This window comes from Lonchura striata, chromosome Z, assembly GCF_050655825.1.
Source record: "Lonchura striata isolate lonStrDom1 chromosome Z, ASM5065582v1, whole genome shotgun sequence".
Taxonomy (NCBI): domain Eukaryota; kingdom Metazoa; phylum Chordata; class Aves; order Passeriformes; family Estrildidae; genus Lonchura; species Lonchura striata.
Window position 1 is genome coordinate 41,493,371 of NC_140740.1, and position 23,255 is coordinate 41,516,625.

General features: G+C 41.7%; 1 protein-coding gene across 5 annotated transcripts in view; it reads right to left on the reverse strand.

The window, feature by feature from the left end:
* SETBP1 (SET binding protein 1) overlaps nucleotides 1-23,255 on the reverse strand; it is a 267,547-nt gene that overhangs the window by 210,510 nt on the left and 33,782 nt on the right. For 3 of the 5 annotated variants that reach the window (XM_077790257.2, XM_077790256.2, XM_085566090.1), the window contains exon 3: nucleotides 6,557-6,640. The exons of the other annotated variants lie outside the window; for them this stretch is intronic. In XM_077790257.2, the coding sequence (XP_077646383.2) occupies nucleotides 6,557-6,640 (84 nt within the window). The remainder of the gene's footprint in view (nucleotides 1-6,556; nucleotides 6,641-23,255) is intronic. 5 annotated transcript variants of the gene reach the window in all.

A 23,255-nucleotide genomic window follows, 5' to 3' on the forward strand; every position in this document is an offset into this window, starting at 1 on the left:
ACCTGTGCAGAATCCAATGATTTTTTCAAGCAGAGATTCAAGCTCTGCTTGAAAAATGTGGGTACAGGAGATAGTAGACAGCACACACTCACTCCTACAATTCTCTCTTCCTGCTTCATTCCACCCATATGATTCCAAGTTAGCTAATACTTATTTTTATTACTCTTATTTCTTTTACCAGAGAGAAACATTAACTGAGGGAGTGTGACCCAGATTTGCTCAGATGAAGTACAGGAGCCTTTGCACTCCTTCATTTCATGCCTCAGTGCATTTCTTGCTAACAAGTGGAAGAATGCAAGGGAGAGCTAGCACCGCTGAGGCAGATTCTCCAAAATTTGGTCTCAGTCCTCTGCTACACCCTCAACAGCTATAACAGTGCTGGCTGCCAAAGGAACTTAGCTCTGACACAATTCAGCTCGGGACAGTTAGCTATTTGAAGAGGAGGGTTTATTTTATACAATTTTTATCCTCCTCCCTGACAAACTCCCACCCTGTTTTTTTAAGATGGGAAATTATCAGTAGTCCTGAACATGTAAAATTTGACAGCAGTTTACTAGACAATTTGTATTGGTCTCTTCATCTTTGCTGTTACTTTTATTCTTCTATAAATTCCTTCAAACATTAAACAGTGTTATTCCTACAACAATTTTGGCAAAGATCAAATAGCGTGGCAGGTTTACTCCAATTTTCTACTGCTACCAGCCAGGTAATGAAGAGCAAGATGGAGACAAAAGATGTTTTTCTTTCCTTTTCTGTCCTAAAGGATTTTGTCCTGGAATTCCACACAGTCAGTGAAAATATTTTAAAAAGTAATTAAGGTGGATGTTGTGGGGTGGGAAGGTTGTGGAGATTGGTTTTAGTCCAGTACGTAAGTCATTGTGCTTTTGCTGAAACAATGACAACGTCAATGAATAGCAGTGCCTCATCTATTTAAAAAGAACCCAAAACTGCTAGGGAAACCAGAATAATTATGAATTAAACTACTGTTTACTCTCAGCAAACCTCTGGTGACTGAAAGCTCTGTTCTGACATATCTATGTATATATATTATTCTACCAATCCAGTGACTTGGACAAAGAAGCCGGACTTCTCACAACTGTTTTACACAAGATGAACATCACTGCATGCCTCACCTCAACAGTGCAGGGTTTTCTTCAAGGAATCCAGAAATCCTCAAGAAAGGTGCTTGATTTAAGCTCTGCTTGGTGCCACTGAAGTCCCAGGGAGCTAAACTCTTGGTTAGCCTCACCATCTGTTGAATCCTGCTGCAACCAGGATCTTAAAATCCTATCCTTGCAATGACTGCACATGCATTAGATTATACTTAAATCTACTTCAGTTTGAAAAGGAAAACAAATTAGCAGACAAAAAAAGAAAAAAAAAGTCTGAGAGAGATTATTTAATCCCTGAGTTCAACGTTTGGAAAGAGTCAAAATCTCAGGAGGCTTCAGGGGAAAGGAGGACATTCAGATGAGGCTGAAGCAGCCCACAGGGGAAGCTGCCTATTTCATTTCTAGAACATGGGCCATGTACATTTATTTTTAGCTTTGAACTGTGTTCCTCTGCCTCCTGCCAGTAGTCCTGAGCCCTGTGCTGGTGCAATGAAAGCAGTGGCTCAGCCATTCTCTAATAGCTTTTACTTCTTAATAAAGAACAGCATTTAGGCAAAGGATGAGGTTACTGTCAGAGGGGTCATGATTAATAATGATTAATATGATCCTTGCCAACATGAACTGGATCCACCATTCACTAAATAATTACTCTGCAGCATGGATACCATTTCCAGAGGAGGCACACGTTTGTCATATTAAAACCAAGACCAAACATAGGGAAGGAAGAGGGGATCTGACTTCTTGGTAACACTTGATCTCACAGTAACCACCAGAAAAGTTAAGCAAAGGTGGAAGTTGGGGGGGGGGAAGGAAAAAAAAAATGTACAACAACAACTGCAAATCAAAATATAAAATATAAAATATAAAATTTAAAATGTAAAAGCAGTTAAACACTGTGGAGAAGCAATGGAAAGCAAATAAAACTAAACCCTCAGAAGGGAGAGCTGCACATGCGGAGGACATGGTGCACTCTGCTACTTCTGGCTCTTAACCTTATGCATAACTCTAATATGCACATTATTTGCCCACCCACACATTTCCCTCCTGTTCTTAAATTACATTTTTGTTTTCCTCAGAAAGCACACAAATGAAATTGCTCCCTGGGAGGCATCTTTCCCTCTCTATGTGTAGTATGCTACTTGGCACAAGGAAATCTTAGTCCAGGATTGTCATTCTTCAACAACAATGCATCTCAAAGAATAGGGAACATTATAACTTTATAACATTATGGGGAAGCATAAACTAATGGGAATCTAATAAGCACTCCAAAGGGCATATATGAACCTTACAATTACAGCAGGATGCTTGCGGTGCAGAAACTTGGTTCTGGGCCTCAGAGCATGGATAAATTTTACTCCCACAAAGCACACAAAAAGCAAGCAATAGTGCTAAAGGCAGACAAGGACATGGGGGTTTTGCTTGCAAAAGGTGACCTTTTCTGGGAATTCCTGTCCATCACCTTGCTTCACTGACCCAAAGCTTCCTCGAGACCATCCATGAGGGATGCTTCTCTAGTTCTCTCAGCTATATTTCCTTCAGGGTTTTCAAAGCTTTGGTGGGATTTATATTGCACTGTTTACCCTACCACATCATCATGCAGGGTTTGATTTGGACTGGAGGAGGGGCACAGAACACAGACCATCAGTCCCTCTCCTGTTCTGGTGCAAATCCAACAGGAAGGTTGGGTTCCTTGTGCCTGTTGTGAAATCCCAGCCCTGTGTAAGCCTGTGTGGACTTCTGTGCTTGACAGGTCCAGATTTTAAACACTGGTGACTTGCAACATCGAAAATATCATGCAGAGAGTTGGAGTCCTTGACAAACTGAGGGAAGCAGGGCTCAAGTCAAGAAGTGCCATTGCTTCTAGAGCCCCTTGGAGAATCACAGAATATTCTGAGTTGAAAGGGTTCCACTAAGACCATCAAGTGCAGCCCTTAGCCCTGCACAGGCACCCCAAAAATCCACCCTGTGTGTCCCTGAGAGTGATGGCTAAATGCTCCTAGAGCTCTGGCAGTCTCAGGGCTGTGGCCATTCCCTAGGGAGCCTAAGCAGTGCTCAGCAGCCTGTGGGGGAAAAACCCTTTCCTGGTATTCAACCTAAATCCCCTCTGATCCATCTTCATGCTGTTTACTCAAGTCCTACTGCTCACAAGAATGAAGAGATCAGTGTCTGTCCCTCCTCTTCCCCTCACAAGGAAGTTGTAACTGCAATGAGGTCTCCCCTAAGTCTCCTCTTTTCCAGCCTGAAATAAGAAATGATGGTAAATTAAATCCTTGGCAACGAGGTTATGATTTGGTTCAGCCAGGGCATTGTGTGCTTAGGACTTTTTGCCAGTTTCCTAATTAACTTGAAGGAATGAAAGAAAAAATCATCTCTTTGCAAAACATCATCTTTCACAAAACATTCAGCTGAAAAGTAGTTGGTAACTTTAAAACCAAAGCTTTAAATAGCTAATGGTATAAAAAACACATGCATATTTAAGCATACCTTCATGTAAATAAAAACTAAGTTTCATTTTCATAAAACTTTACAGAGACACCAGAGTGAAACACAAAGCAACATAAGGGAAAAAAAAAAGAAAAAAGAAAAATAAAAAAGGCCCCAACAACAATAACAATAATGGAGGTAAATCTTTAAAATCTGAGACAGGGTGCAGGAGGCAGGGGTAGAGCTCTGCAAACAAAACTAAATACAGTGCACTGTTTTTCCCCTTCACAAAGTGAAATAAGCTGTTCCTAAAAAAACGCTTCCTTGGTTTTCTGGTAATTAGTGTCCTGGAGGATTAGCCTACAATCATCAGCAAGTGTTTGCCTTTCCCAGCCAACGTCACCATAGAAGTCTGTGTTTATCTACAAGGCCCAGGGGATAATTTATAAGCTGAGCTGAGGTCCTGCATTCACAGACAAATGTTCCACACTGCCACCCACCCTCCTGTACTAGTTTCCTCCCTATCTACCTCCTATCCCCTGAAATATAGACAGGACACTGCCAGGAGCATGACGAACAAGCTTTACAGCCTCTGAAGCAAGCATTTGCCCAATAGTTCATGTTGATACAGCAAATAAAGAGGTACTGATATGGTCAACGCACCATCAGGCATCAAAAATTAGATTTCAGGAAGTAACTGAATGCAAAAAATATTTTATCACTCTTCAGAAACCATCAAAGAGAATAGGATAGTTTTTCCCCTCTGAAAACTGTTGTCTATACTCTAATTAAAATATTGCCATTTGTGAGTTTGAGGTGTGTGGGAACCCAGGGCACAGGGAATATTTCTCTGTCTGCTCTGAGGAGACCTGGCCCCAGAGAAGCACTGACTTCGACCCTCATTCATAGAGAAAGCTTCCAAGATTTCAAGATAAACTAGAGTCCACAAAAATAGATTATAAAGAGCAGTATAGCATATCACTTGGGTAAGAAATTTAAGTTTTAGGATTTTTAGTATGTTATAGATGGGAACAAGATGGAAGTTTTAGGGTGCAGGCAGGTTCTTCTTTTACCTTCTTCTTCCTTCTTCTTCATGGTTTTGGGTGATGTCTTGTAATTGGGTAGAACAATCCTCATTGCAGGCTTTGATGGATCAGTTATTGAGTTAAAAGGGAAAATAATCCAGGTGTCATTTCTGAATTGGATAGCTTGGTCTTAAAAGACCTTGTAACAAGAGATTGTTGGCCATTTTTACGGTGCAGAGCCTGGTATAGACAGCATGCAGAACTTTAAATAAGATAACAATAAACAAAAAGCTAAAGACCAAAAAAGTCCTGTGCATCTCCTTTTCCTAACACAAAACCAAAAAACCATGCCAGAAGAGTTTCCCCCGAACAAAAGAACCCCCAAAGAAAAAATCAATGTAAAACAAAAAAACAAAAAAACAAAACAAACAAACAAACAAACAAAACAACAAAAACTAAACAATAGAGGTCTACTATCCAGGGTTTGCTTGGGACAGTGTTTTGTAAAACCTCTCTGCAATCAAAATGTTCTAACTTTATTTCTAATCTATGCTTCCAGTGCTTTAATGGTGTTCTGGTCCTCTTAAAGTAATTCAACCAGAGTACATAAAAATACAAAATAGTAAGATTAGTAAGAGTCTTTAATTCTAAATTAATTTTCGTCTGATGTGTTAGAACCTCAAAATGAGAATATTAAACTTGCATTTGAGAGAAAACTAATATGAATCCTTGTCTTGATGGTAAATTGACAATATAGCTCATGACAATTAATTTCTTAATTTGAAAATTCTAATAATAGCACACTAGCAAAATAAAGCAAACCAATAAAAGACTTAATTCTAGAAAGAATTTGTAAGTGCGAACAACATTCCTCATAACAGAGAATACTGCAGAACAGATACACGGATGGATGGTAGATTTATAGATAAGCTAAAACTGTTCTCAAATCTCAAGTATTAACAAAACAGGGCTTTGAAACACTATTATTAATTAAAGTTGATGAACATGCATGTTGAAGATAAAAACCACTTTTCTTCCTGAGAATTCATATCTTTTCCCTTCAGGAAACTATCAGGAGTTTCTGGAGCTTCATGGACAGAGTTTCAATCTGCCCCAGGTCTAAACCCAGTCACAGGCTGTCCACAAGATACATTAGAGAGCAAAGATATTTGGTAATTGAGACCACCTTCTTCACTCTTCCACATTTAACATTGGGTGACCTGATTTTATAAAATGTTTATGCTCAAACTAAATTTTGTTTCATCTTTGGAAAAAATGGTCTCCAGATTCAAGCTCAACTTTAGCAACAAAGACAGGAGGCCATAAGAACTAAAAAAAAATTGTCAGGGATGAACTTGGCTAGTCTGAGTAAGTGCCAAGTGGTAGGGGGAAGAAAGAGATCACCAGCTGGCTGTTATTCCAAGCACAGTCCATCTCATTTGCAATTACTGAACCCTACCAGTGATCCCACCAATGTCAATTCGACCAATTTTAGAATAAGGGGCCATTCATTCCAAGTAATGAATATTGAAACCTAGCCATTGGTTTGTGAACAAATGTCATAAGGAACACCAATAAAGAATGTCCTTGTGATGGTGTCACTTCAGAACAAAAGCTTGCAATGAACTACCACCCAACCAGGCAGCTACAGTAGGAGACCAAAGGCTTCTTGCATTTAGCCAGCAAGGAAATGCAATAATCTTTAAGAAAGGCATTGCCTGGAGTGGATTCTTATAAAGAAACAGAATTCATGAATAAATAAACCAGATGGGAATAAGCCAGGCTAGGGAATTGACATCTCCTAGTGCAATGAATCTCCAATCTTGCTTGAGGGTTTTTCTACAAGAAACACAAAAATATTAATGGTGTATCATTGTCAATCATGTCAAGGATTCTGTTTGTGTCCAGGAATTCTGATATGAAATAACACAGATCAAATCCACCAGATGTTAAGACATTCTTAGATTTCACCAGTTAAGGTACATATTGACTGACCTGATCTGAGTCTTTCACTTGAGAATTTTTCCCTTTTCTGCAACCACAACTCATAAGCAGTTTTGCATCTCCAATGACTTTTCCCTATAAGAGATAAGGAAGGAAAAACATCAGCACAATCTGAACCACTGAAGACCAAGAGGCTTGTATTTGTAGGGGGAAAAAAGGGCATTAGGGAAGCCTGTGGACTCTTCCTGTGCTGCTGGGAGGTTCATTTTCACAGAAAGGGAGCTCCCAATCTGCCAAGAAGACTTCACCAAAGGATAATATCCCAACAGTAGGGAAGTCAGAGGCAGAAGGAAGACAAGGTGTGTGGAAAAAGACTGTGGGAAAGCAAAGCTAGAAAGAAACACATTATTTTAACCTATGATTTTCATACACTTGCATGAACAGGAACATGTCTAGCATGCCCACCCAGAACAAATACCAAAGAGCAGAGACTTGAGGAAAAGCTCATACACTACTTTTTCTCTTCACTTTTACCAAGTTAATACCTACTTGCTTCTAATGTGACCAGATTTGGTGAAATAAAATCTTCAGGAGAGATGTGCTCTCAGTAGAATGGGTCCCCATCACTCCTGCTAAACCCATACCAAGAATCCAAGAGGACATTCTCACCTAACACTGTTGGTACAGAGTCTGCAATGTCTGTGACGTAGAATCATAGAACATTTGGGTTGGAAGAGACCTTAGAGATCACCCTGTTCCACCCCCTGCCATGGGCAGGGACATATTTCCCTAGACCAGGTTCCTGCAAGTTCCCTCTAATCTGGTCTTGGATACTTCCAGGGATTGATGCTCAAACTAACAGAGATTTGCAAAGAAATAGAATCCACTCACTCTCTTTTTACCTGCAACCAATAGTTTGTGAGAGAAGCCGACCTCAGACACCTTTATTTTTGTTTAAAATCTATCAGACTGACTGAATGTGATCCAAGCAGCATCAGACTGACTCAATGTTAACAGTATTCTTTTCTGGGGGTTACTTGAGTCACTTTGGTTCTTCACCAAAGTATTTTTTGTTCCTTATCAAATCTGGATGTCTTGATAAATTATCATGGCAGAAAGGAGTTGGGATTCCAGACTTGGTGAAAATGCTGCTTGAATTTAAATTGCATGGAGCCAGAAAGAGCCAGTGAAGTCCCTACAAATTATCACAATTACTTATTTTTCCATAGGCATGCAAACAAAGACATTGCCTACTTCCAGAATTTTGCTGTCCAAAGCTGAAAAATAAACACTCTTGGCATCTGCTGGGGGACACAGGGAGAATCTGCTCATGTACAATCATAAGATTTCATCTGGATTAATTTATATAGAAAAGGAAATCCCAAAACAGTTAGCAAGTTTAGCCAAGTGGAAGTGCTCTGCCCTAAATGATGAGGAAGAGAAAGGGCACGATTAAAAGGAATTGCAGCCATTGCTCAATGTCAGGGCACAGTAGAGAGATGACCCTTTGTGGCAGGAATTAAAAACAGGCAGATAAACTTCTGGTCACCTTGGGAGAGTATGCAATCTGCCAGGTGTGCAGAGGTCGCTTTCTTGGTGAGCTCAGCATCTCATAAATTTCAGCAAGGTCAGATAATGTGCAGAAATTATCTTTTTCTCTCTTTCCAAAAGAGAAGCTGGGAAAAAACTATGACACTGAAAAGGTTGTACTGATACCTAATCTGATAACTGCCCAAAATGCCTCATGTTTGGGCTGCTGATTACAAATTCTCAAACTCTGAGGTTTTCAGGGGACTTCTTCCAACTGGCCTCCTCTGCCTGTGACTGCCATCTGTCAAAGGTATGTCACTCTTGCCCCATTATTACAATCCTTCAACAACTGGTCTGTAATCTATTAAAGTTTTTTTTTTTTTTCTCAGAAAGAAGTGCTTAAACTATAAGTTAAAGCAAGTGTATTAAAATACTGTGTTAGAGATAGGAAACTGAGGCACTGGGAGAGACCCCTTTGTCTAACTTTCTAGACACTCCAAAGCACATGAGACAAATTAGAACTATAAAAAGACCTAGGAAAGATACACATTTCCCAAAAGGCCGCTGGATACCTTGGGGTGGCTCTAGCATAAATATACACTTGTTGTTAGGAAACTATATGCACATATGTCTCATTGATACTCGGCTTGTCCCACTGTCCACTGCAAAGTCATAATATCCAATAAGATAATCCAACCCTTTTCCAACCACAAGCCAAGGAAAAAACCTCCTATTTTTAGACCCTTCTATGGCTCTAATGACACCTGAGCTCATGGCAAACCATGGCCATGTTCTCCTGTCCAAATGGAAGTATCACCAGTTTTATTTAACAGAGAGAAATCACAAGATGTTACCCATTACCACCTGGAAAATCAACAGTACAAGGGAAATATGAATCCAAAACTTGAGAGTTTTTTGTATTTTCCTCTGACACTACAAGAATTAAGGGGCCCTTCAATTCCCTAAGAAAACCCAAATGAAAGCAATGCACTGGATAAATAATCCCACCTCCTTTTCCAGCTGCAGATGCACCTTGCTTAAAGTGTGTTGGATGAATGAGCTACTACTTCCATCTTATTTTAGGAAAACTCCTTATGAACAGATGATTAATTTGCAGATAGGTGTCTAACATTAGGCAGCTAAATTGAAAGGCAAAAGAGAAAAAAAAAAAGCATATGGACAACATTTGCAGCCAGTCGCAACTCTGTTCCAGAGCAGATGGAGGCCTTGTCATTCAGGGGTTTCCTCACATACACCAAGCAGTTCAGTGGGGATAGGGAAAGGGGCTTCTGTTTGGATGCTTCTGTCTGGAACCAGATTAGACGAAAGCATGCTTTTCAACAGCACACGCCTTGTGTTACATTAAACATGCATGTGCAACTTCAGCTTTTATTCAGCGATCTGAAACCGAGCCCTACAGGGTGCTAAGGGTTAGTGAGTTTTTGTTTGTTTATCTGTATGTTATTTTACAGTTTCTAGTGCCCAAGGAGTTTGTTAAGAAATTAAAACACCTCGCTAAGGCTATCCTGCTGTGGTTGCTGCCTCCTAATATTTCTCTCCTTTCTTCATCCAGCAGTGCTTAATGCTCACAGGGAAAGAGAGAACACCACAAAGAGACGAGCCTCATCTGACTGGGTATAGAGGTTTGGTCTTAATTAATTGGGAATTATTTCTATGTTTCCTGAACTTTTAATAACATGAGGTACTATTGTTTAGAAGCAGGTAGGCACAAGGTTTTCCAACAGGGAAGATACCTTTGCCTTCTGCTGACTCACATCCACTGCCAGACATCCCCCTTCCCAAGGCAAAAGAACAAGAAGGCTCCTTGACATATGTCCTATTATCCTGCCTCTTATAGGGAATCTGGCTGGCCTCACCCACCTCCTTGCACCATGGGCTCCAGCAGTCGGCCAAAGTTTGCAGAAAAGTAAAAAAAAAACCAACCCATAATAATAGTAACAGGCTTAATTATCTCAGCTGCACGGGTGACAGGAGCTGAGCAGTTGCCAGTTTTAACAGCCTGTGGTTGAGAAAAACTGAACTGCATCACCCAGAAGTCAAATGAGGGTCGGTCACAACTCATTTCACGCCAGCAGCTCCAGGGGAGGCGCAGGGCACACACAAATCACTGCGGCGTTGCCCAGAGCCATCCCGTGTGGAGCTGCCAGCTCCGCTTAAAGGAGTCAGACACGAAGCACATGGCACTGGCCAGCCTCCAGGGAGCTGCCAGGCTCTCTGCTCTGGAGTTGCTAGCTGGGATTAACAGTAGGATCCTGTCTTCCAAGTCTGTGGCTGGAAAGCTCAGCTACAGAGGTGGGCTTGTCTTAGCACTGTGCCATGCACCTTGAGGAAGCTGACAGGTCCAGCTGGGCTCTAAAATGATTGGTTTTCATTAGCCTTTCTCTCTTTTAAGCAACAGCAATAGAAAATACTGGAAGCAGCTTTTTCCCCGGGGAGCTGGCACAACGACTCAGAGGGTGGTTAGGCACTGGAACCACCCCAGAGAAGGCCTCAAGTCTGCCAGAGTCCCGAAAGTATTTGGACAATGTTCTTAGGCAGTGTGATCCTTGGGGCTATCCTGTGCAGGGCCAGGAGTTGGACTCAATGATCCTTGTGAATCTCTTCCAATGTGGGATATCATTCTTTGAGTCTATGTATAGCACTGCAACAGCAAACTCTAAAAATCCCCATGGCTGCATAAACACCATTAGGAAGAACAACACATTCAATGTTTGTTATGGTTTTTTTGCTGCTCTGTCAGGTTGATCCACACATTTTGAAGAACCAGTACCGAAGTGCCTACAGTGGTAGAGTGGGAGAGAAGGGGAGAAAGGAAGGGAAACAAGAACTGAATCCAAGGTGGAGGCAAGCAGCAGTACAACAGACAGCTGGTGTTTGGGTGGTGGTAAATCACCCTGAAATGAGCCTCTTCCCTCAGCTCAATGAGGCCTAAACAACAAAGGAAGGCACAGCTTGCAGCCGGACAGCCTGCTAGCCAACCACAGACACACATGACAGCTTCATTCAGGAGCCCAGAGTCAATACAAAAGCTCCGAAATCAATCCGACATCCTGCGACCTCAAACAATGCGCCAAATCTTCTCAGAATTGGAGCCCCAAATGAGGGGGAGCAGCATTCAAGGGAGATCAAAACGCAGGGCTGGCATTGAAAGGGACTAAAAAGGAGAAGAATGTTCCCAGTTTATTAATGGTGAGGTCTGGCCGGCTGCATCCCAGCCACCATAGGTTACATTCATTAAAGGGCAGCGCTTTGCACATATTATGCAGAGCGCCTGGAGAGTATGTGTTGTGTGCGTGTGTCCGCCAGCTTGCCCCTCACTTGCCAGAGATCAGGATGTGCCTTTCTGCTTAGCACTGTTGTCTCTGTCAGAAATTCCTTCTGTGTGAACTGCAAACGGGGTTTTTTCCCACTTGAGTGACTGTATGGGCATAGACGCGCACACGTACACACACTCTCTCTCATCCCTGAGCCTGAAAAGCATAAAAGAACTCAGACAGACTCTTTCCAACTTTAAAAAAAAAAAAAAAAAAAAAGGAAAGGGGGTAAAAAAAAAAGACATTTCACATCCCCTTCCCTCCCAGCCATACTTTCAGCTCATACACACAAAATGATTGCAAAAAACTGAAGCATTATATGATTGCTGCTACTGCAGATGGAGCGATGGAGTTGATTGCTCCATAAACCCCACTCCTATGTGCCATAAAGGACCTGGTCCCATAGCACAACAAATCCACAAAGGAGCACAAAGGAAAAAAAAGAAAATCTGCTTCAGTTCCTGGAGTTGTCCCCTCCAGGCATGATTGCCGCTGATGGGGTAGTTTCATTTGCAGATTCTGTCTTGCAGCACTACACAAAAATGGCACCCTTCCCCCTTCAGCAACAAAAAGGCCAAGCAAATCCTTTTTATCAGCTTCCCTTTGAAGGCAGGTGGAAAAGTATAATATAGACATACACAGGGAAAAAAAAAGAAAAATACCATTTGCAAAAGTACTGCTTGGATTTGCCTGTCCTAATTATCTTCTTTTCAGCTGCCACATTTAAAAGAATCAGACATTGAAAGTTTTCTCCTTCTCAGATGCACAGCCCAAGATGAAGGGTTTGCTAGAGGAGGTCAGACTTGAAAAATGTTTCTTTTTTTGTGCTGAAATGTGAGTAGAGAAAGAGAAAGGGCTGAAATTTTCAAAGCTGTCTATGGGTCTTGATGCACATTTCCCATGAGTTTTTATTGAAGACATGTCAAAGCCCAATCACCTTTGCTTTTCATGTGTCACACTGAACTAGTATTCAGAACAGACATAGCTGAGGAATTGAGCAAGCTCTTTCAAATTTGGAGAATCTTAGACAAACAGAAACTGAAAACATTAAATGCTCCTTTGGATACAGAAAGTCCCATGTATTTTATCTCAAAATTAGAGAAAAAAATTAGAAAAATGTTAAATTGTTCAAGGCCAGGTTGGATGGGGTTTTGAGTAACCCAATCCAGTGGAAGGTGTCCACGTCCATGGCAGGAAGTTGAAACCAGATGATCTTTAAGGTCCTGTTCCATTCCATATTGTTCTGTGATTCTATGAAATGAATGCTAAGGGTCCACAAAAAAATATTTTTGCTTACTCACACTTTTTTCACACTGTCACAAGTCTACACTGTTATTACCACCACTCTGGAGTCTTTAAAGACCACAAATATGATCTCTATCTCCTCCTTTGAGAAGATGTTTCAAATTTTACTTTGTGGTAATGTCATACAGATGTCAGATGGCAACTGTACAAAGACAAGTGTAGCAGATGCAAACAAGCTTTTTTGAGGTAGGATGGAAAGTCACCTCTAAGGGCAAGACAAGATGAGGTGATGTCCAAACTCAGGCAAGAAGACTGGAGCAGTCCATACCTGGTTTACTAACAGTAACTCAAAAAAACCTCTTCATTAGCATTCGTAGAAAGAGAAAAGCTTCATCCAGTCTGGGTGCGTGTTCAAATATAGGCTAGATGAGTAGTAGGAAATGATAGAGGCTGCAACAATTACTAGAACTGCAAATGAAACAGAGTATGCAGAGACCAAATATAAAAAAATCAAAATTAGGGGTTTTTTTGTGAGGGTAATAAAAGTGGAAACTTTTTTCTCAGATAACAAGTTAATCTAAATGCACAGTTTTCAAATTCAGGAAAACTGAGTTCTTATTTGGATGAATGGCCTTTTTTGTTTCGTTTTGTTTTATCTTGCCTACTTTAAACTCTGCTATTTAAATAATTTAACAAACTATCTTAAATATTTCACCTATAAATCACAGGCTTGTGTTTCTATTTCGTGTTAAAACTAATAAGTGGAGGAGTGCCTGAGCTGTAAGTTAAAATTCTGCTCCTCCAAGCCAGTGATGCATAATCATTACTCTACAGACTCTCTAGTGAATAAAAACTTCTCTGCAGAATTACAGCCATATAAAAAGTTCTTTGTGCAGGCTTAGAACACAACTGCTGCCCAGGATCATCTGCATCCTGCCAATGGGATCAGGATTTCCAGAGCCAGTTGGTGTGTAGAGTTTTCCCACCCTGGCAAGCACAAGCATGGAGCTCACAGCTGAATCTCAGACATGGGTGCATTGAGATAGAGTCCCACCCACGAGTCAGGATGCTGATAACATGCACAGAGCTCCAAATGGTCCATGTGTGTGGTGATTGTATTGGGATTCCATGCTTGTTCTCATCAAAGAGGAGGAAATAGAACAAAATTATGTTGTTGGACAAAATGGGTGACTTTTAAGAAAGCCTCTAGGATTAAGGTGTTGAGAACCTGTGCCAAGGAACATCAAACCCACTAAGCATCAGCAGGCATAAGACTTCTCAAGTTCCTAAATTGTGTAGCCATTTTAAACTATATTTCAGTGAAGCTGAGATTCAAAACCAACACATTTAGAAAAAGTAAGAAAAGTACACCTGCCTCTCCTCACTCTCTTCTAAAGTATGAGTACATCAAAACAAAGACAGGAAGCCTCATATATCTACAATTTAGTGCAATTCATGCTAATTTTCTTCCTAAATTATTTAGGACACATTTAAGGTAAGACTCCCTTTAGTCTTAGTCAACAAAATCCAAAATCATGAACGATGTGAATAGATAGCCAGAAGCTGATAGCTTGCATATTGAATCTAAAAAGCAAATTGAGACAGAGAAAAAAGAAGGCCAAAACAGAAGAGAAGGGGAAAGGGGAATCACTGTCAACTACATTGTTATTAAGCTGCTTTTAATTTTGCTTTGTGTCAACTTTTTATTTTGTTTTGTTTCAAAACTTAAAAAGTTATGCCTTTTGCTTCAAAGGACTGTTTACTGGGTGATCTCACTTTGACACCCATAGGAGCAAAACATACACAATTCTATTTGCAAAGAAAAAAAATAATCTAGGGCAGCATGACTCCTCTTCTGCAGCTGGGCAAAAACCTCCACATCCTTAAACCTGGCTGGAGCTTGCCTGGGACAGGGGGAGTGAGATGGAAATCAGAGACATCTCCTCCTCCTCCTCCTTGTTTGAGGCAGACATCCCCATCTCTCCTCCCCATGTGCAGCCAACAAGACTTCCTGCACCAACTGACACAGAAACAGCTAATTTATTGCTTTGTGTCAGGAATGCAGCCAAGGTTTCAGTCCCCTGTGCCCTGGACTCCTCTCAGCTGGGCTGCTTCACCTCAAAAAGGGTCTTCCCTTCCTCCTGCCCCTCTCCTCCAACACACACTCCTCCTCCTCTTCTGCTTTTGTAACTTATCTCCCTGCAAGCCACTTCCCAACAGGAGTTGAAATTAAACAGGCTACCCATATGCCATGGCTCACTTGTTGTCTGTTCCCCTCACTGCCATCTGGCCTATTTGCTCAGCCAAAGAGAAAAACTAAAATAGTGGGGAGAAAAAAAAAATAAAAAAGAAGAAAATAAAGTAAATGAAAAGAAAAAGGAGTAGGAGGGATAAGGAAAATAAATGGATAAATCTAGACACAATGAAGACGATGAGGGAGTGATGATGCTAGTGATGATGCTGTCTCTCGCATCTGCTCCTTGGCCAGGCTCCCAGATAGATCAGTAATGGAGAGCAGTAGAACCAGTGACAATTAACCCAAACATAGTCCTGTTTATTTAACCTGTTCACAGAGATCAACCCATGTGCTGCTCCCCTTGCAAGGAGGCACCACACTCCGGCAAGGAGATTCCCACTGAGAGACTTCCAGCCAGAGGATGAAAGCGGAGATCCTCATCTCCTGAACTGCGCTGGCAGATTCTTCAGGACATGATGACTGTGATGCTGGGCTAAGATTTTCTTTAACTCTCCACGTCACCTTATTTTTTTCCTATAGTAGCACAGGCTAGAGCAAAGAGAGGTGTGACTGTCATAAGGGGACAAGTTGCATTAGATTTTGATGCATCCTAATTTCCCAAGCTCCTGACCCTGCAAAACCAGAGGAAAAGACACAAAGTGTCAATAAAGACATCAGAAAAGAAAAAAAATATAACATTTTCCTAAAATATATTAATATTTCCACACTGCATCTTTAATAAAAATTACATCCCTGAAAGTGCAGACACCAGAGATTTTTGTTTTTTTCTTTTTGAAAAGGGAAAAAGAAAAGAGGCTGGCTCAAGGATCTGCAGGGGTTGTCAGCACAAAACATTGTGGCAGGGTGAGAGCAAGTCTGTGGGCAAAATAGAAGTTATGTTTGTTTTTCAAGCTGAAATGAAAACTTCAAGGTTAAAAAAAAAAATAGATTAACCTGAGAAATAGTTTTCTAAACCAGACAACTACAAAGCTGTTTAAACAACAGAGTGAAAAGGAGAGTAAGAAAACTACTTTTTCAACACCTTTTACTGTTTTTTTCTTTTTAACTTGCAATGAGATATTGCATACCTGTGCAGATGGGTGTCAAAAGCCATACGGTTGGTTCCTCTGGAGGCAAACCCCACTGAGCCATGGGATGATGCTAATTAACATTAGAGCTGCATGAGATCATGAGGGGAATCCCCTGCAGGGAGAGGCAGCTGGGGAGGAAGAGCAAAGCTCCTCTTTCCAGGGGTTGTGTTTGGGCACAGATGCTGCCCAGAGGGAAAGCTGTTGCACAGACTGATAGGGAAGGAGCACTTCGATTAGCCATGTGCCGCCCTTCCCAAACACAAAGCAGAGAAGATGATCCACCTGAAGGCAGTACCTTCTCATTCAAGGTGGTGTTTTTCCATTGTGTGATAAGTGTTTATCTATGTACACATAGGGAAGCATAGAAAGTTCTGAGTTGGAAGAGACCAACCACAAGGATCATCAAGTCCAACTCCTGGACCTTCAGAGAACAACCACAAGATTCACCCCAAGATTCACACCATGTGCCTAGTACTACAGAACAACCCTTTCCCCACCCAAACAGACCGCTTGCAGTCGTCAGAAAGGAAGGAGTGCTTTGTGAATGCAAAATACTTTGTAACAAGGGAAACAGAGACCAGAAGTTTATGTAAAACCGAAACACATCAGCATTTCCATCTTTAACATTGTTTGCAGTCACCCTGCAGACGGTCTCCATATTTAGGAACGTACAAAAGCAGGAACAACCAGGAAGAAGTCCTGCATGAGCTGACGAATTTTACCAAAGGTTTTGGCTGATATCACCAGCCCATCCTTGCTCCACTGTTGCAGCTTATGATCTCACCATGAAGCACCTCTGTGGAGTCATTCCCTCCTATCTCACTCTGCGTAATTACTTCCCATTGCGTAACAGAGATATTTCCTACAGCTGAACGTTTGTATTCCCCAGAGCTGGCACCTGCCAGGTCAAGTTCCTCAGTCTTTACATTTGATGTTACTACTGCAGGAAGGTGTTTCAGAGAACAGAAAAGCATACCAAGACAGCAATCAATCTGATTCCTCCATATGGATATCCCTTTATACAAAAATGTACTTGCTAAACATCATATTACATTATTCTAAGAAATAGGGTGGAAGGAAAGAGGAATTGTGCTGACTACAGTCTGTCTAACACTCCATTAAATCAGAATTCTCTCATTAGGGATAACAATGAACTGCAATAAAATCAATGGGAAGGCAGTGCAGCATGGAAAACTGGGAAGGGGAGGGTTATTTTTTCTTGTACTTTCATTTTGAGATGTGGGAGCTGGGAGCAATCAACACTGAGCTAATGGCATCCAAGCTGACTCCTGCATTGCCTTTGAGGTCACAGTTTTTCACAACAACAACTAATTCATCCTGTGAAGGGAATGAGGACACTGGGCATTTTGTAGCCCACAGGGAAAGTTCCAGAAGATCCCCTAATGTGCTCATTAACATAATGCCACTTTTGGCAGGTCAAGGAGCAGCAAGTAGCAATTTTCACCTCTCCAACTGGAGTTTCTGAGCATGAAGCCATTCCAGAAGAACATTATTTCACATTTACACTCTCTAGTGAGGTTTCAAGTGATAAGGGAAGATGTTGTCCTCTCATGACTATGCTATTGGCATGACACTGAGAAATTTTGGGCTCCTTGACTTGCCTTTCTTCTGAGAGGTTTTTGCATTTAAAAATCACTTTGACTGTCTCTGAGTCCTTCCCTTCTCCCAGGTTTTAATGGCAAGAAATCTTTTCATTATAGGAGGGCCTGAGAGTAGTTTTTCAAATAAATAGTAGGATCATCTTTAAACTACTATACCTAAGGTGTTCAACCGTGACTCTTTGATTTATACAACAGAACTGAACACTTTCAAAGCTCTCCCATCCAAATATTGGATTAATAGGCATATGGAATCCATATTATGGGACAGGCATATGGAATCCATATTATGGGTATATATGGGTATTTCTCCTCCAGCAGCTACAAGACCACTGGTGGTGAAATTTAAGGGACTATGTTTGCCAATGTTGGCCTCACAAGGACCAAAGGACAATTGTCACCTTTAAAGAGGGGCTTCCCCAGTGCCATATCATGCCTAAACATATGGGCAAAAGCGGCAACACACTCAGGGATTACTTCTGTGACAAGCCTGCACTCATTGGCCAAAGAAGCCCAACCACATCATTTGTATGAAGAGTCAAGGGATATGAGAGGAGTCTGAAGCCTCTATGGTGAGCCATGACAGGACCCAAGGAATCGAATGAAGTTGTGTTAGGGGAGGTTTGGCTTGGAAAGGAAAAGGTTCTTCCCCCAGAAGGTGGTTGGGCACTGGATACCTGCTCCCCAGGGCAGTGGTCATAGTACCAGCCTAGTAGAGTTCAAGAAGTATTTGGACAATGCTCTCAGGCACATGGTGTGATTTCAGGGGGTGTTCTGTGCAGGGCCAGGAGCTGGGCTCAATTATCCTCGTGGATCATACATTTCAGGATATTCTATGATTCTATGAAGACCTGAGTCCCTTTTCCCTGACAGTCCTACATTGCCCTGCCATGAAACCTATGGGTGTTGGGGAAAGCCAACGAGTCTTGACTTAACTAGTGGGTCTTATCAGATTCTCACCTTTGGGGGTGTTTTAAGGCCATCTGCCACCCCCAACTTCCCATATCATCTGTCTCAGCATCTGTCTTGGATATTCAAAAAACCCCAAGGCTCTGAGTCACAGTGGGCCACAAATCTACTGTGTAAGACTGGACCTAAACCTCCACCTTCCTGCTGCTGCTAGAGCTGGATCTAAAGCTACAGGAAATAGCATGGTCACATGTAAATCAGTGACAAGCATGGAGAGATAGCCAGCTGCTGTCCAGGCAACGTACTCTGCCTCAAAGGAGACAAAACACAACCAAAACCTCCTTAATTCCCAGCAGAAGCTGGGGACCGCCCAGGCAGAGAAGCAAAGTTCTGGCAGACAGGGCTCCAGCCTCCTCCCTGGCCTGCCTGGAGCTTCAAAGGCCTAAACCAAAGCAGTAGGAAGAACTAAAATGCTTAGAAATCTTCAGTTTGGACTTGTGGACTTGTTTTAGCAATGGTGTCAGTGAATAAATAAATAAATAAATAAATAAATAAATAAATAAATACCCAAAAGAGCTCTCTTATCTAACCACATGTGGCTAAAAAAAGCATGTTTGCTTTCATTTAAATTCCCTAAAGGTGATGTAGGGTTTTCTTAGAATGCCTGAAGTCCAAAAAACCACTCAAATTTCTATGCATTTTTATTCTGTGACAGAAAAATTACATTTTTAGGGAGGGTAAGGTCTGCTTTGTTTCCATTTGAAGTCTGAGAGAGATCTTTCCAACCAAGCTTATCAAATTTATCAGCTCCCACCCATGTTACTTCACCATCTTTCTTGAGGTGTTACAAGCAAAATCAGTGGGAAAATGATGAAATATATTTGTAGCTCCTAAAATATTCCAAACAAGCAAAGTGTCTTGTAGGAAGCATGGATGAGCTTCTTTTCTGGTTATAAAATGTTACAACAGGGCAAATAACTGAAAAATGACATCAAGATATTGATAGCCCTTACTGCAAAATAGCATCCCTCCCTTTAGTCCCAGATGTTAGGAGCTGCATTGCTTTGAACTGTTATTACCCATCCCTCCCACCCAATCCTCTGGGAAGATAAAAATCAAGATCTGGGCTGCTGAGTCAGATTACAAACACCCAAATAAGACATTTACTCAGACACAATGGTTTTTGGTCCCTGCTTCACTGAAACTCTGTGTCATGGGGCCTTTAGGAGGTTCCTTTAATTCTTTCAGAGATATGAGTTGCTGAGAACTAGAAGCCACACACAGTGAGGTAAAATCCCAAGAAATACATGTATTTTGTGAAGTAGGCAAATTTTTAAACTTCTGGTCAGAAGTTGGCTCTTCTTGATATAAAATCCTGGGCAACTGAGTAGACAACCCTGACAACCTGCAGAAATATTACAGCCTGAAAGATAAAGCACTAGCCTGGAAATTGTGAAATATAAGCTTTTCAGAACAGCATTACCATGTATGAATAATCTGTGACAATTCGGGTTACAGCTGTGAGCCTCAGTTTCCCCTGAAAACTGATATCCAAAGTAGTCTGGCTCTCCCTAAACCAAAAAAGCCAAAAAAATCCAAAAAAAGAAAAAACTCACAAAAAAAACCAAACCAAACCAAACCAAAACAAAACAAAACAAAAAAAAAACAAACAAAAAACCCAACAAACAAACAAAAAAAAACCAACAAGCCAAGCCAAACCAAACAACAAACAAAACAATGACCAAAACAAAAAGAATACCAAAATAACAACAGCAAAACACCCCTCTGTAGTAAGATGAGAATTATTTTAGAAATTAGAACTTTTGAAGTGACCAGACCCACCAGTCCCCTGAAAGAAGCTCTTCTCTTTTTGTTGTATGAAAAAGTACAATTTCCCACTGTGGGGTGAGCTGAACCTTCAAGTTGCTACAGTTGAAGACACCCCAGCAAAGTTTAGATTTTCCATTTCTCTTGGGCTTCTTCAAGTCTCTTTTTTAGTTTCAGTTTATATTTCCTGTCTTGCTGCCCTTTCATTTTCAGGGTTTCAGATTTAAACAAAAAACCAAAAGCAGCGCTGACTCAAGATCTTTTTGTGTTTCTCTCATTTTAACTAGAAACCAGGGCAGACCAAATAAAATTAATGATATCACTCGGGGGTTCAAAGTGCTTTGTAGATTTAACTCTTTTCTCACAGAGGTTGGTGTGTGCTGTCATATCCTTTATTTAAAGGGACGGAGATCAAAACAGAGGAAGTTTAATTTTGAGCACAAACCCCATGTTTCAAATTCCTTGGCTTGCATGTTAGATATACCCGGGTTTTAAGGTCCAAAATTCTTTGGAATAAGAACCCCAAACCTTCATGTATACGTGAAGTAGCATGTGTGCTGAAAATATTCATGACTAAATAAAACCAAACCTCCCTTGCTAAACACAGAGGGATAAATTTCCCTTTTGGAGGTGAACAGGGGCTTGTGGCTGAGAACCATGGTCCTTGCTGCAAGAAACTGTTTTGTTGCAAGACGTAGTTTTGTGTTGGTCTCAGATGCGCTGGCCTCTTAACATCCCCAAAACAAATAAACAATGACAAGTTTTTAACTGAATTTGATTGACTTCTCATCCTCTTGCTTGTTTTTCTTTGTTTTTTTTTTTTTTTTTTCTTCTTGGCAGGGTTACAAATGAAGGAGCAACTCTTTAGAGACTGCACCTAAAGCTGTTAAAGTTCCCTTGCTCCCTGCACCGTGAAGAGTGCAGAAGATGACTGCTCATATCTTTCTCCTAATTTCAGCACCTAGGAATTATTTCCCTTATCCTGCAATTTTGACCTCTTTTCCTTTCAGTGCTACTTGCAGTTAGAAAGCAAAAATCCAGTCCCAGGGGAATATATGGGATGTTTTACATCCCAGGACAACACTTCAACACCTTTTTTTTGGGGACTGCAAAAGGAGGCAAGGCAATCACCTGCTTGAGTGAGCTCTTTGGACAAGGCAGACAAGTGTCACTTTGTTCTCCCTTGTGCAACCCAGGCACAGACTGAGGGGGTAAGGGAAGGTCAAGACAGACCTGTGATTTAAAGGCAGGAGGATGGTTTGATGACTGAATGAGTCAGGGGCTTCACTTTCAGCTCATGCTGACACAGAGCATTATGCAGAGGGAGGCACAGAATCTTTTAGACTGGAGAATACTCCAAGATCATGGAGTCAAACCCCAGCACTGCCAAGGCCACCACTGACCTATGCCCCCAAGTGCCACACCCATGTGGCTTTTAAATCCCTCATGGGGTGGTGATATAGCCCTTTGGTGAAAAAGAAATTTTATATTCAATCTAAACCTCCCCTGGCCCAGTCTGAGGCCATTCACTCTCGTTCTGTCCCTGTTCCCTGGGAGCACAGCCTGACCCCTCCCCCAGCTGTCCCCTCCTGCCAGGGAGTTGTGCAGGGCCACAAGGTCCCCCTTGAGATTCCTTTTTTCCAGGCTGAGCCCCTTTCCCAGCTCCCTCAGCCCCTCCTGGGGCTTCAGATCCTTCTCAAGCTCCATTCCCTTCTCTGGACACACTCTCTGTTTGTGCCTCAGTTTCCCCACTGTAAGGTGTGGACTGTGCTTCTTTATTCCCATCACAGGCCTCCTTAAACAAGGCCAAAATCTGCATTGCTGACCAACCAACACACCAGCTGCTTCATAGTCACAGGCAGGAAAAGAATCATTCCTTGCTTTGCTCCAGCAGCAGGAATATTGCCCCAGCCCTGTGAACTGCTTTCCAGGAGCAGCTGTGGTGCAAGGCCAGCAGAATGGAACCCTGGCAGCCCTCAGCATGCCTCACTGGAAGCTGATCCACAAAGCCAGGCAAGCTTTCCTTCCTTTTGCTCAACAATAAAGTTTTGGAGCTGTTGATTAATGCTGAAGCTTTAACCAAGCTCATATTGACTATTAGGAATCTCTTGACTGCCTCTTGGGCATCTTTAAGGAGCACATGAGATTCCAAGAGCCCAAATGCAACACAACTTGCTGGCCACAAACTGGGTACTCTCCTGCCAAAACCCTCCTCTGCTGCAGTTATAGCATGCTCCAGAAAACATTTTATAAGTCAGCCTCCCAGCTTTATGACAAGAGCATTTAGAAGGGAATGTAAACTTTGCTGACCCTCATGCTGCTTTTTGGCTTGAGGAACTGTTTCTTTTTACATCTTTCTTCCCCTACTCCCCGACTCCTTAACTAAGACCACATTTCTAAGAAAGAAGGAAACTGTGTTAATTGAAACCTTCTCAGTATATTATCAGCTTTGCTTTTGAGGGAGCATTTGTGGAAGGGGAAAGCAGAAGGCTTAAGGCAGAGGGTATTTGGAGGATTAAATGACTCTTTGAAGGAAGATGTCAGGGTGTGAAAGGCCAGCGAACTGCTTTTTGTGACATCAACCTGGCATTTCCTCCTCACAAGTGCCACCAGAGCTTCCCATTCACATCCAAGAGCAAGCAAGGAATGCCAGAGGGGTGGCCCAAGGTAGAAATCAGTGCAACCAACCTGTGATGCACCAGACAAACACAATTTCTCTCTCTTCACTTCCACAATGACTGTAATAGTCCTGTCTAGGCACAAGGGCATCATGTGTTGCACAAGCTTGAAAAACAGCTGAGTGTTATCCGGGTTACAAGCAAATAAAATGAAGTGTTGAGTAGTTGTCATGTTTTATCGATACATCATCAAATCTCATTAATCTCCTGTCCAGGAGATGAGAGCTGTATCCTTACAACATCTGGATTTTTAACAGTAGGACCTCCATGCTATAAGGAA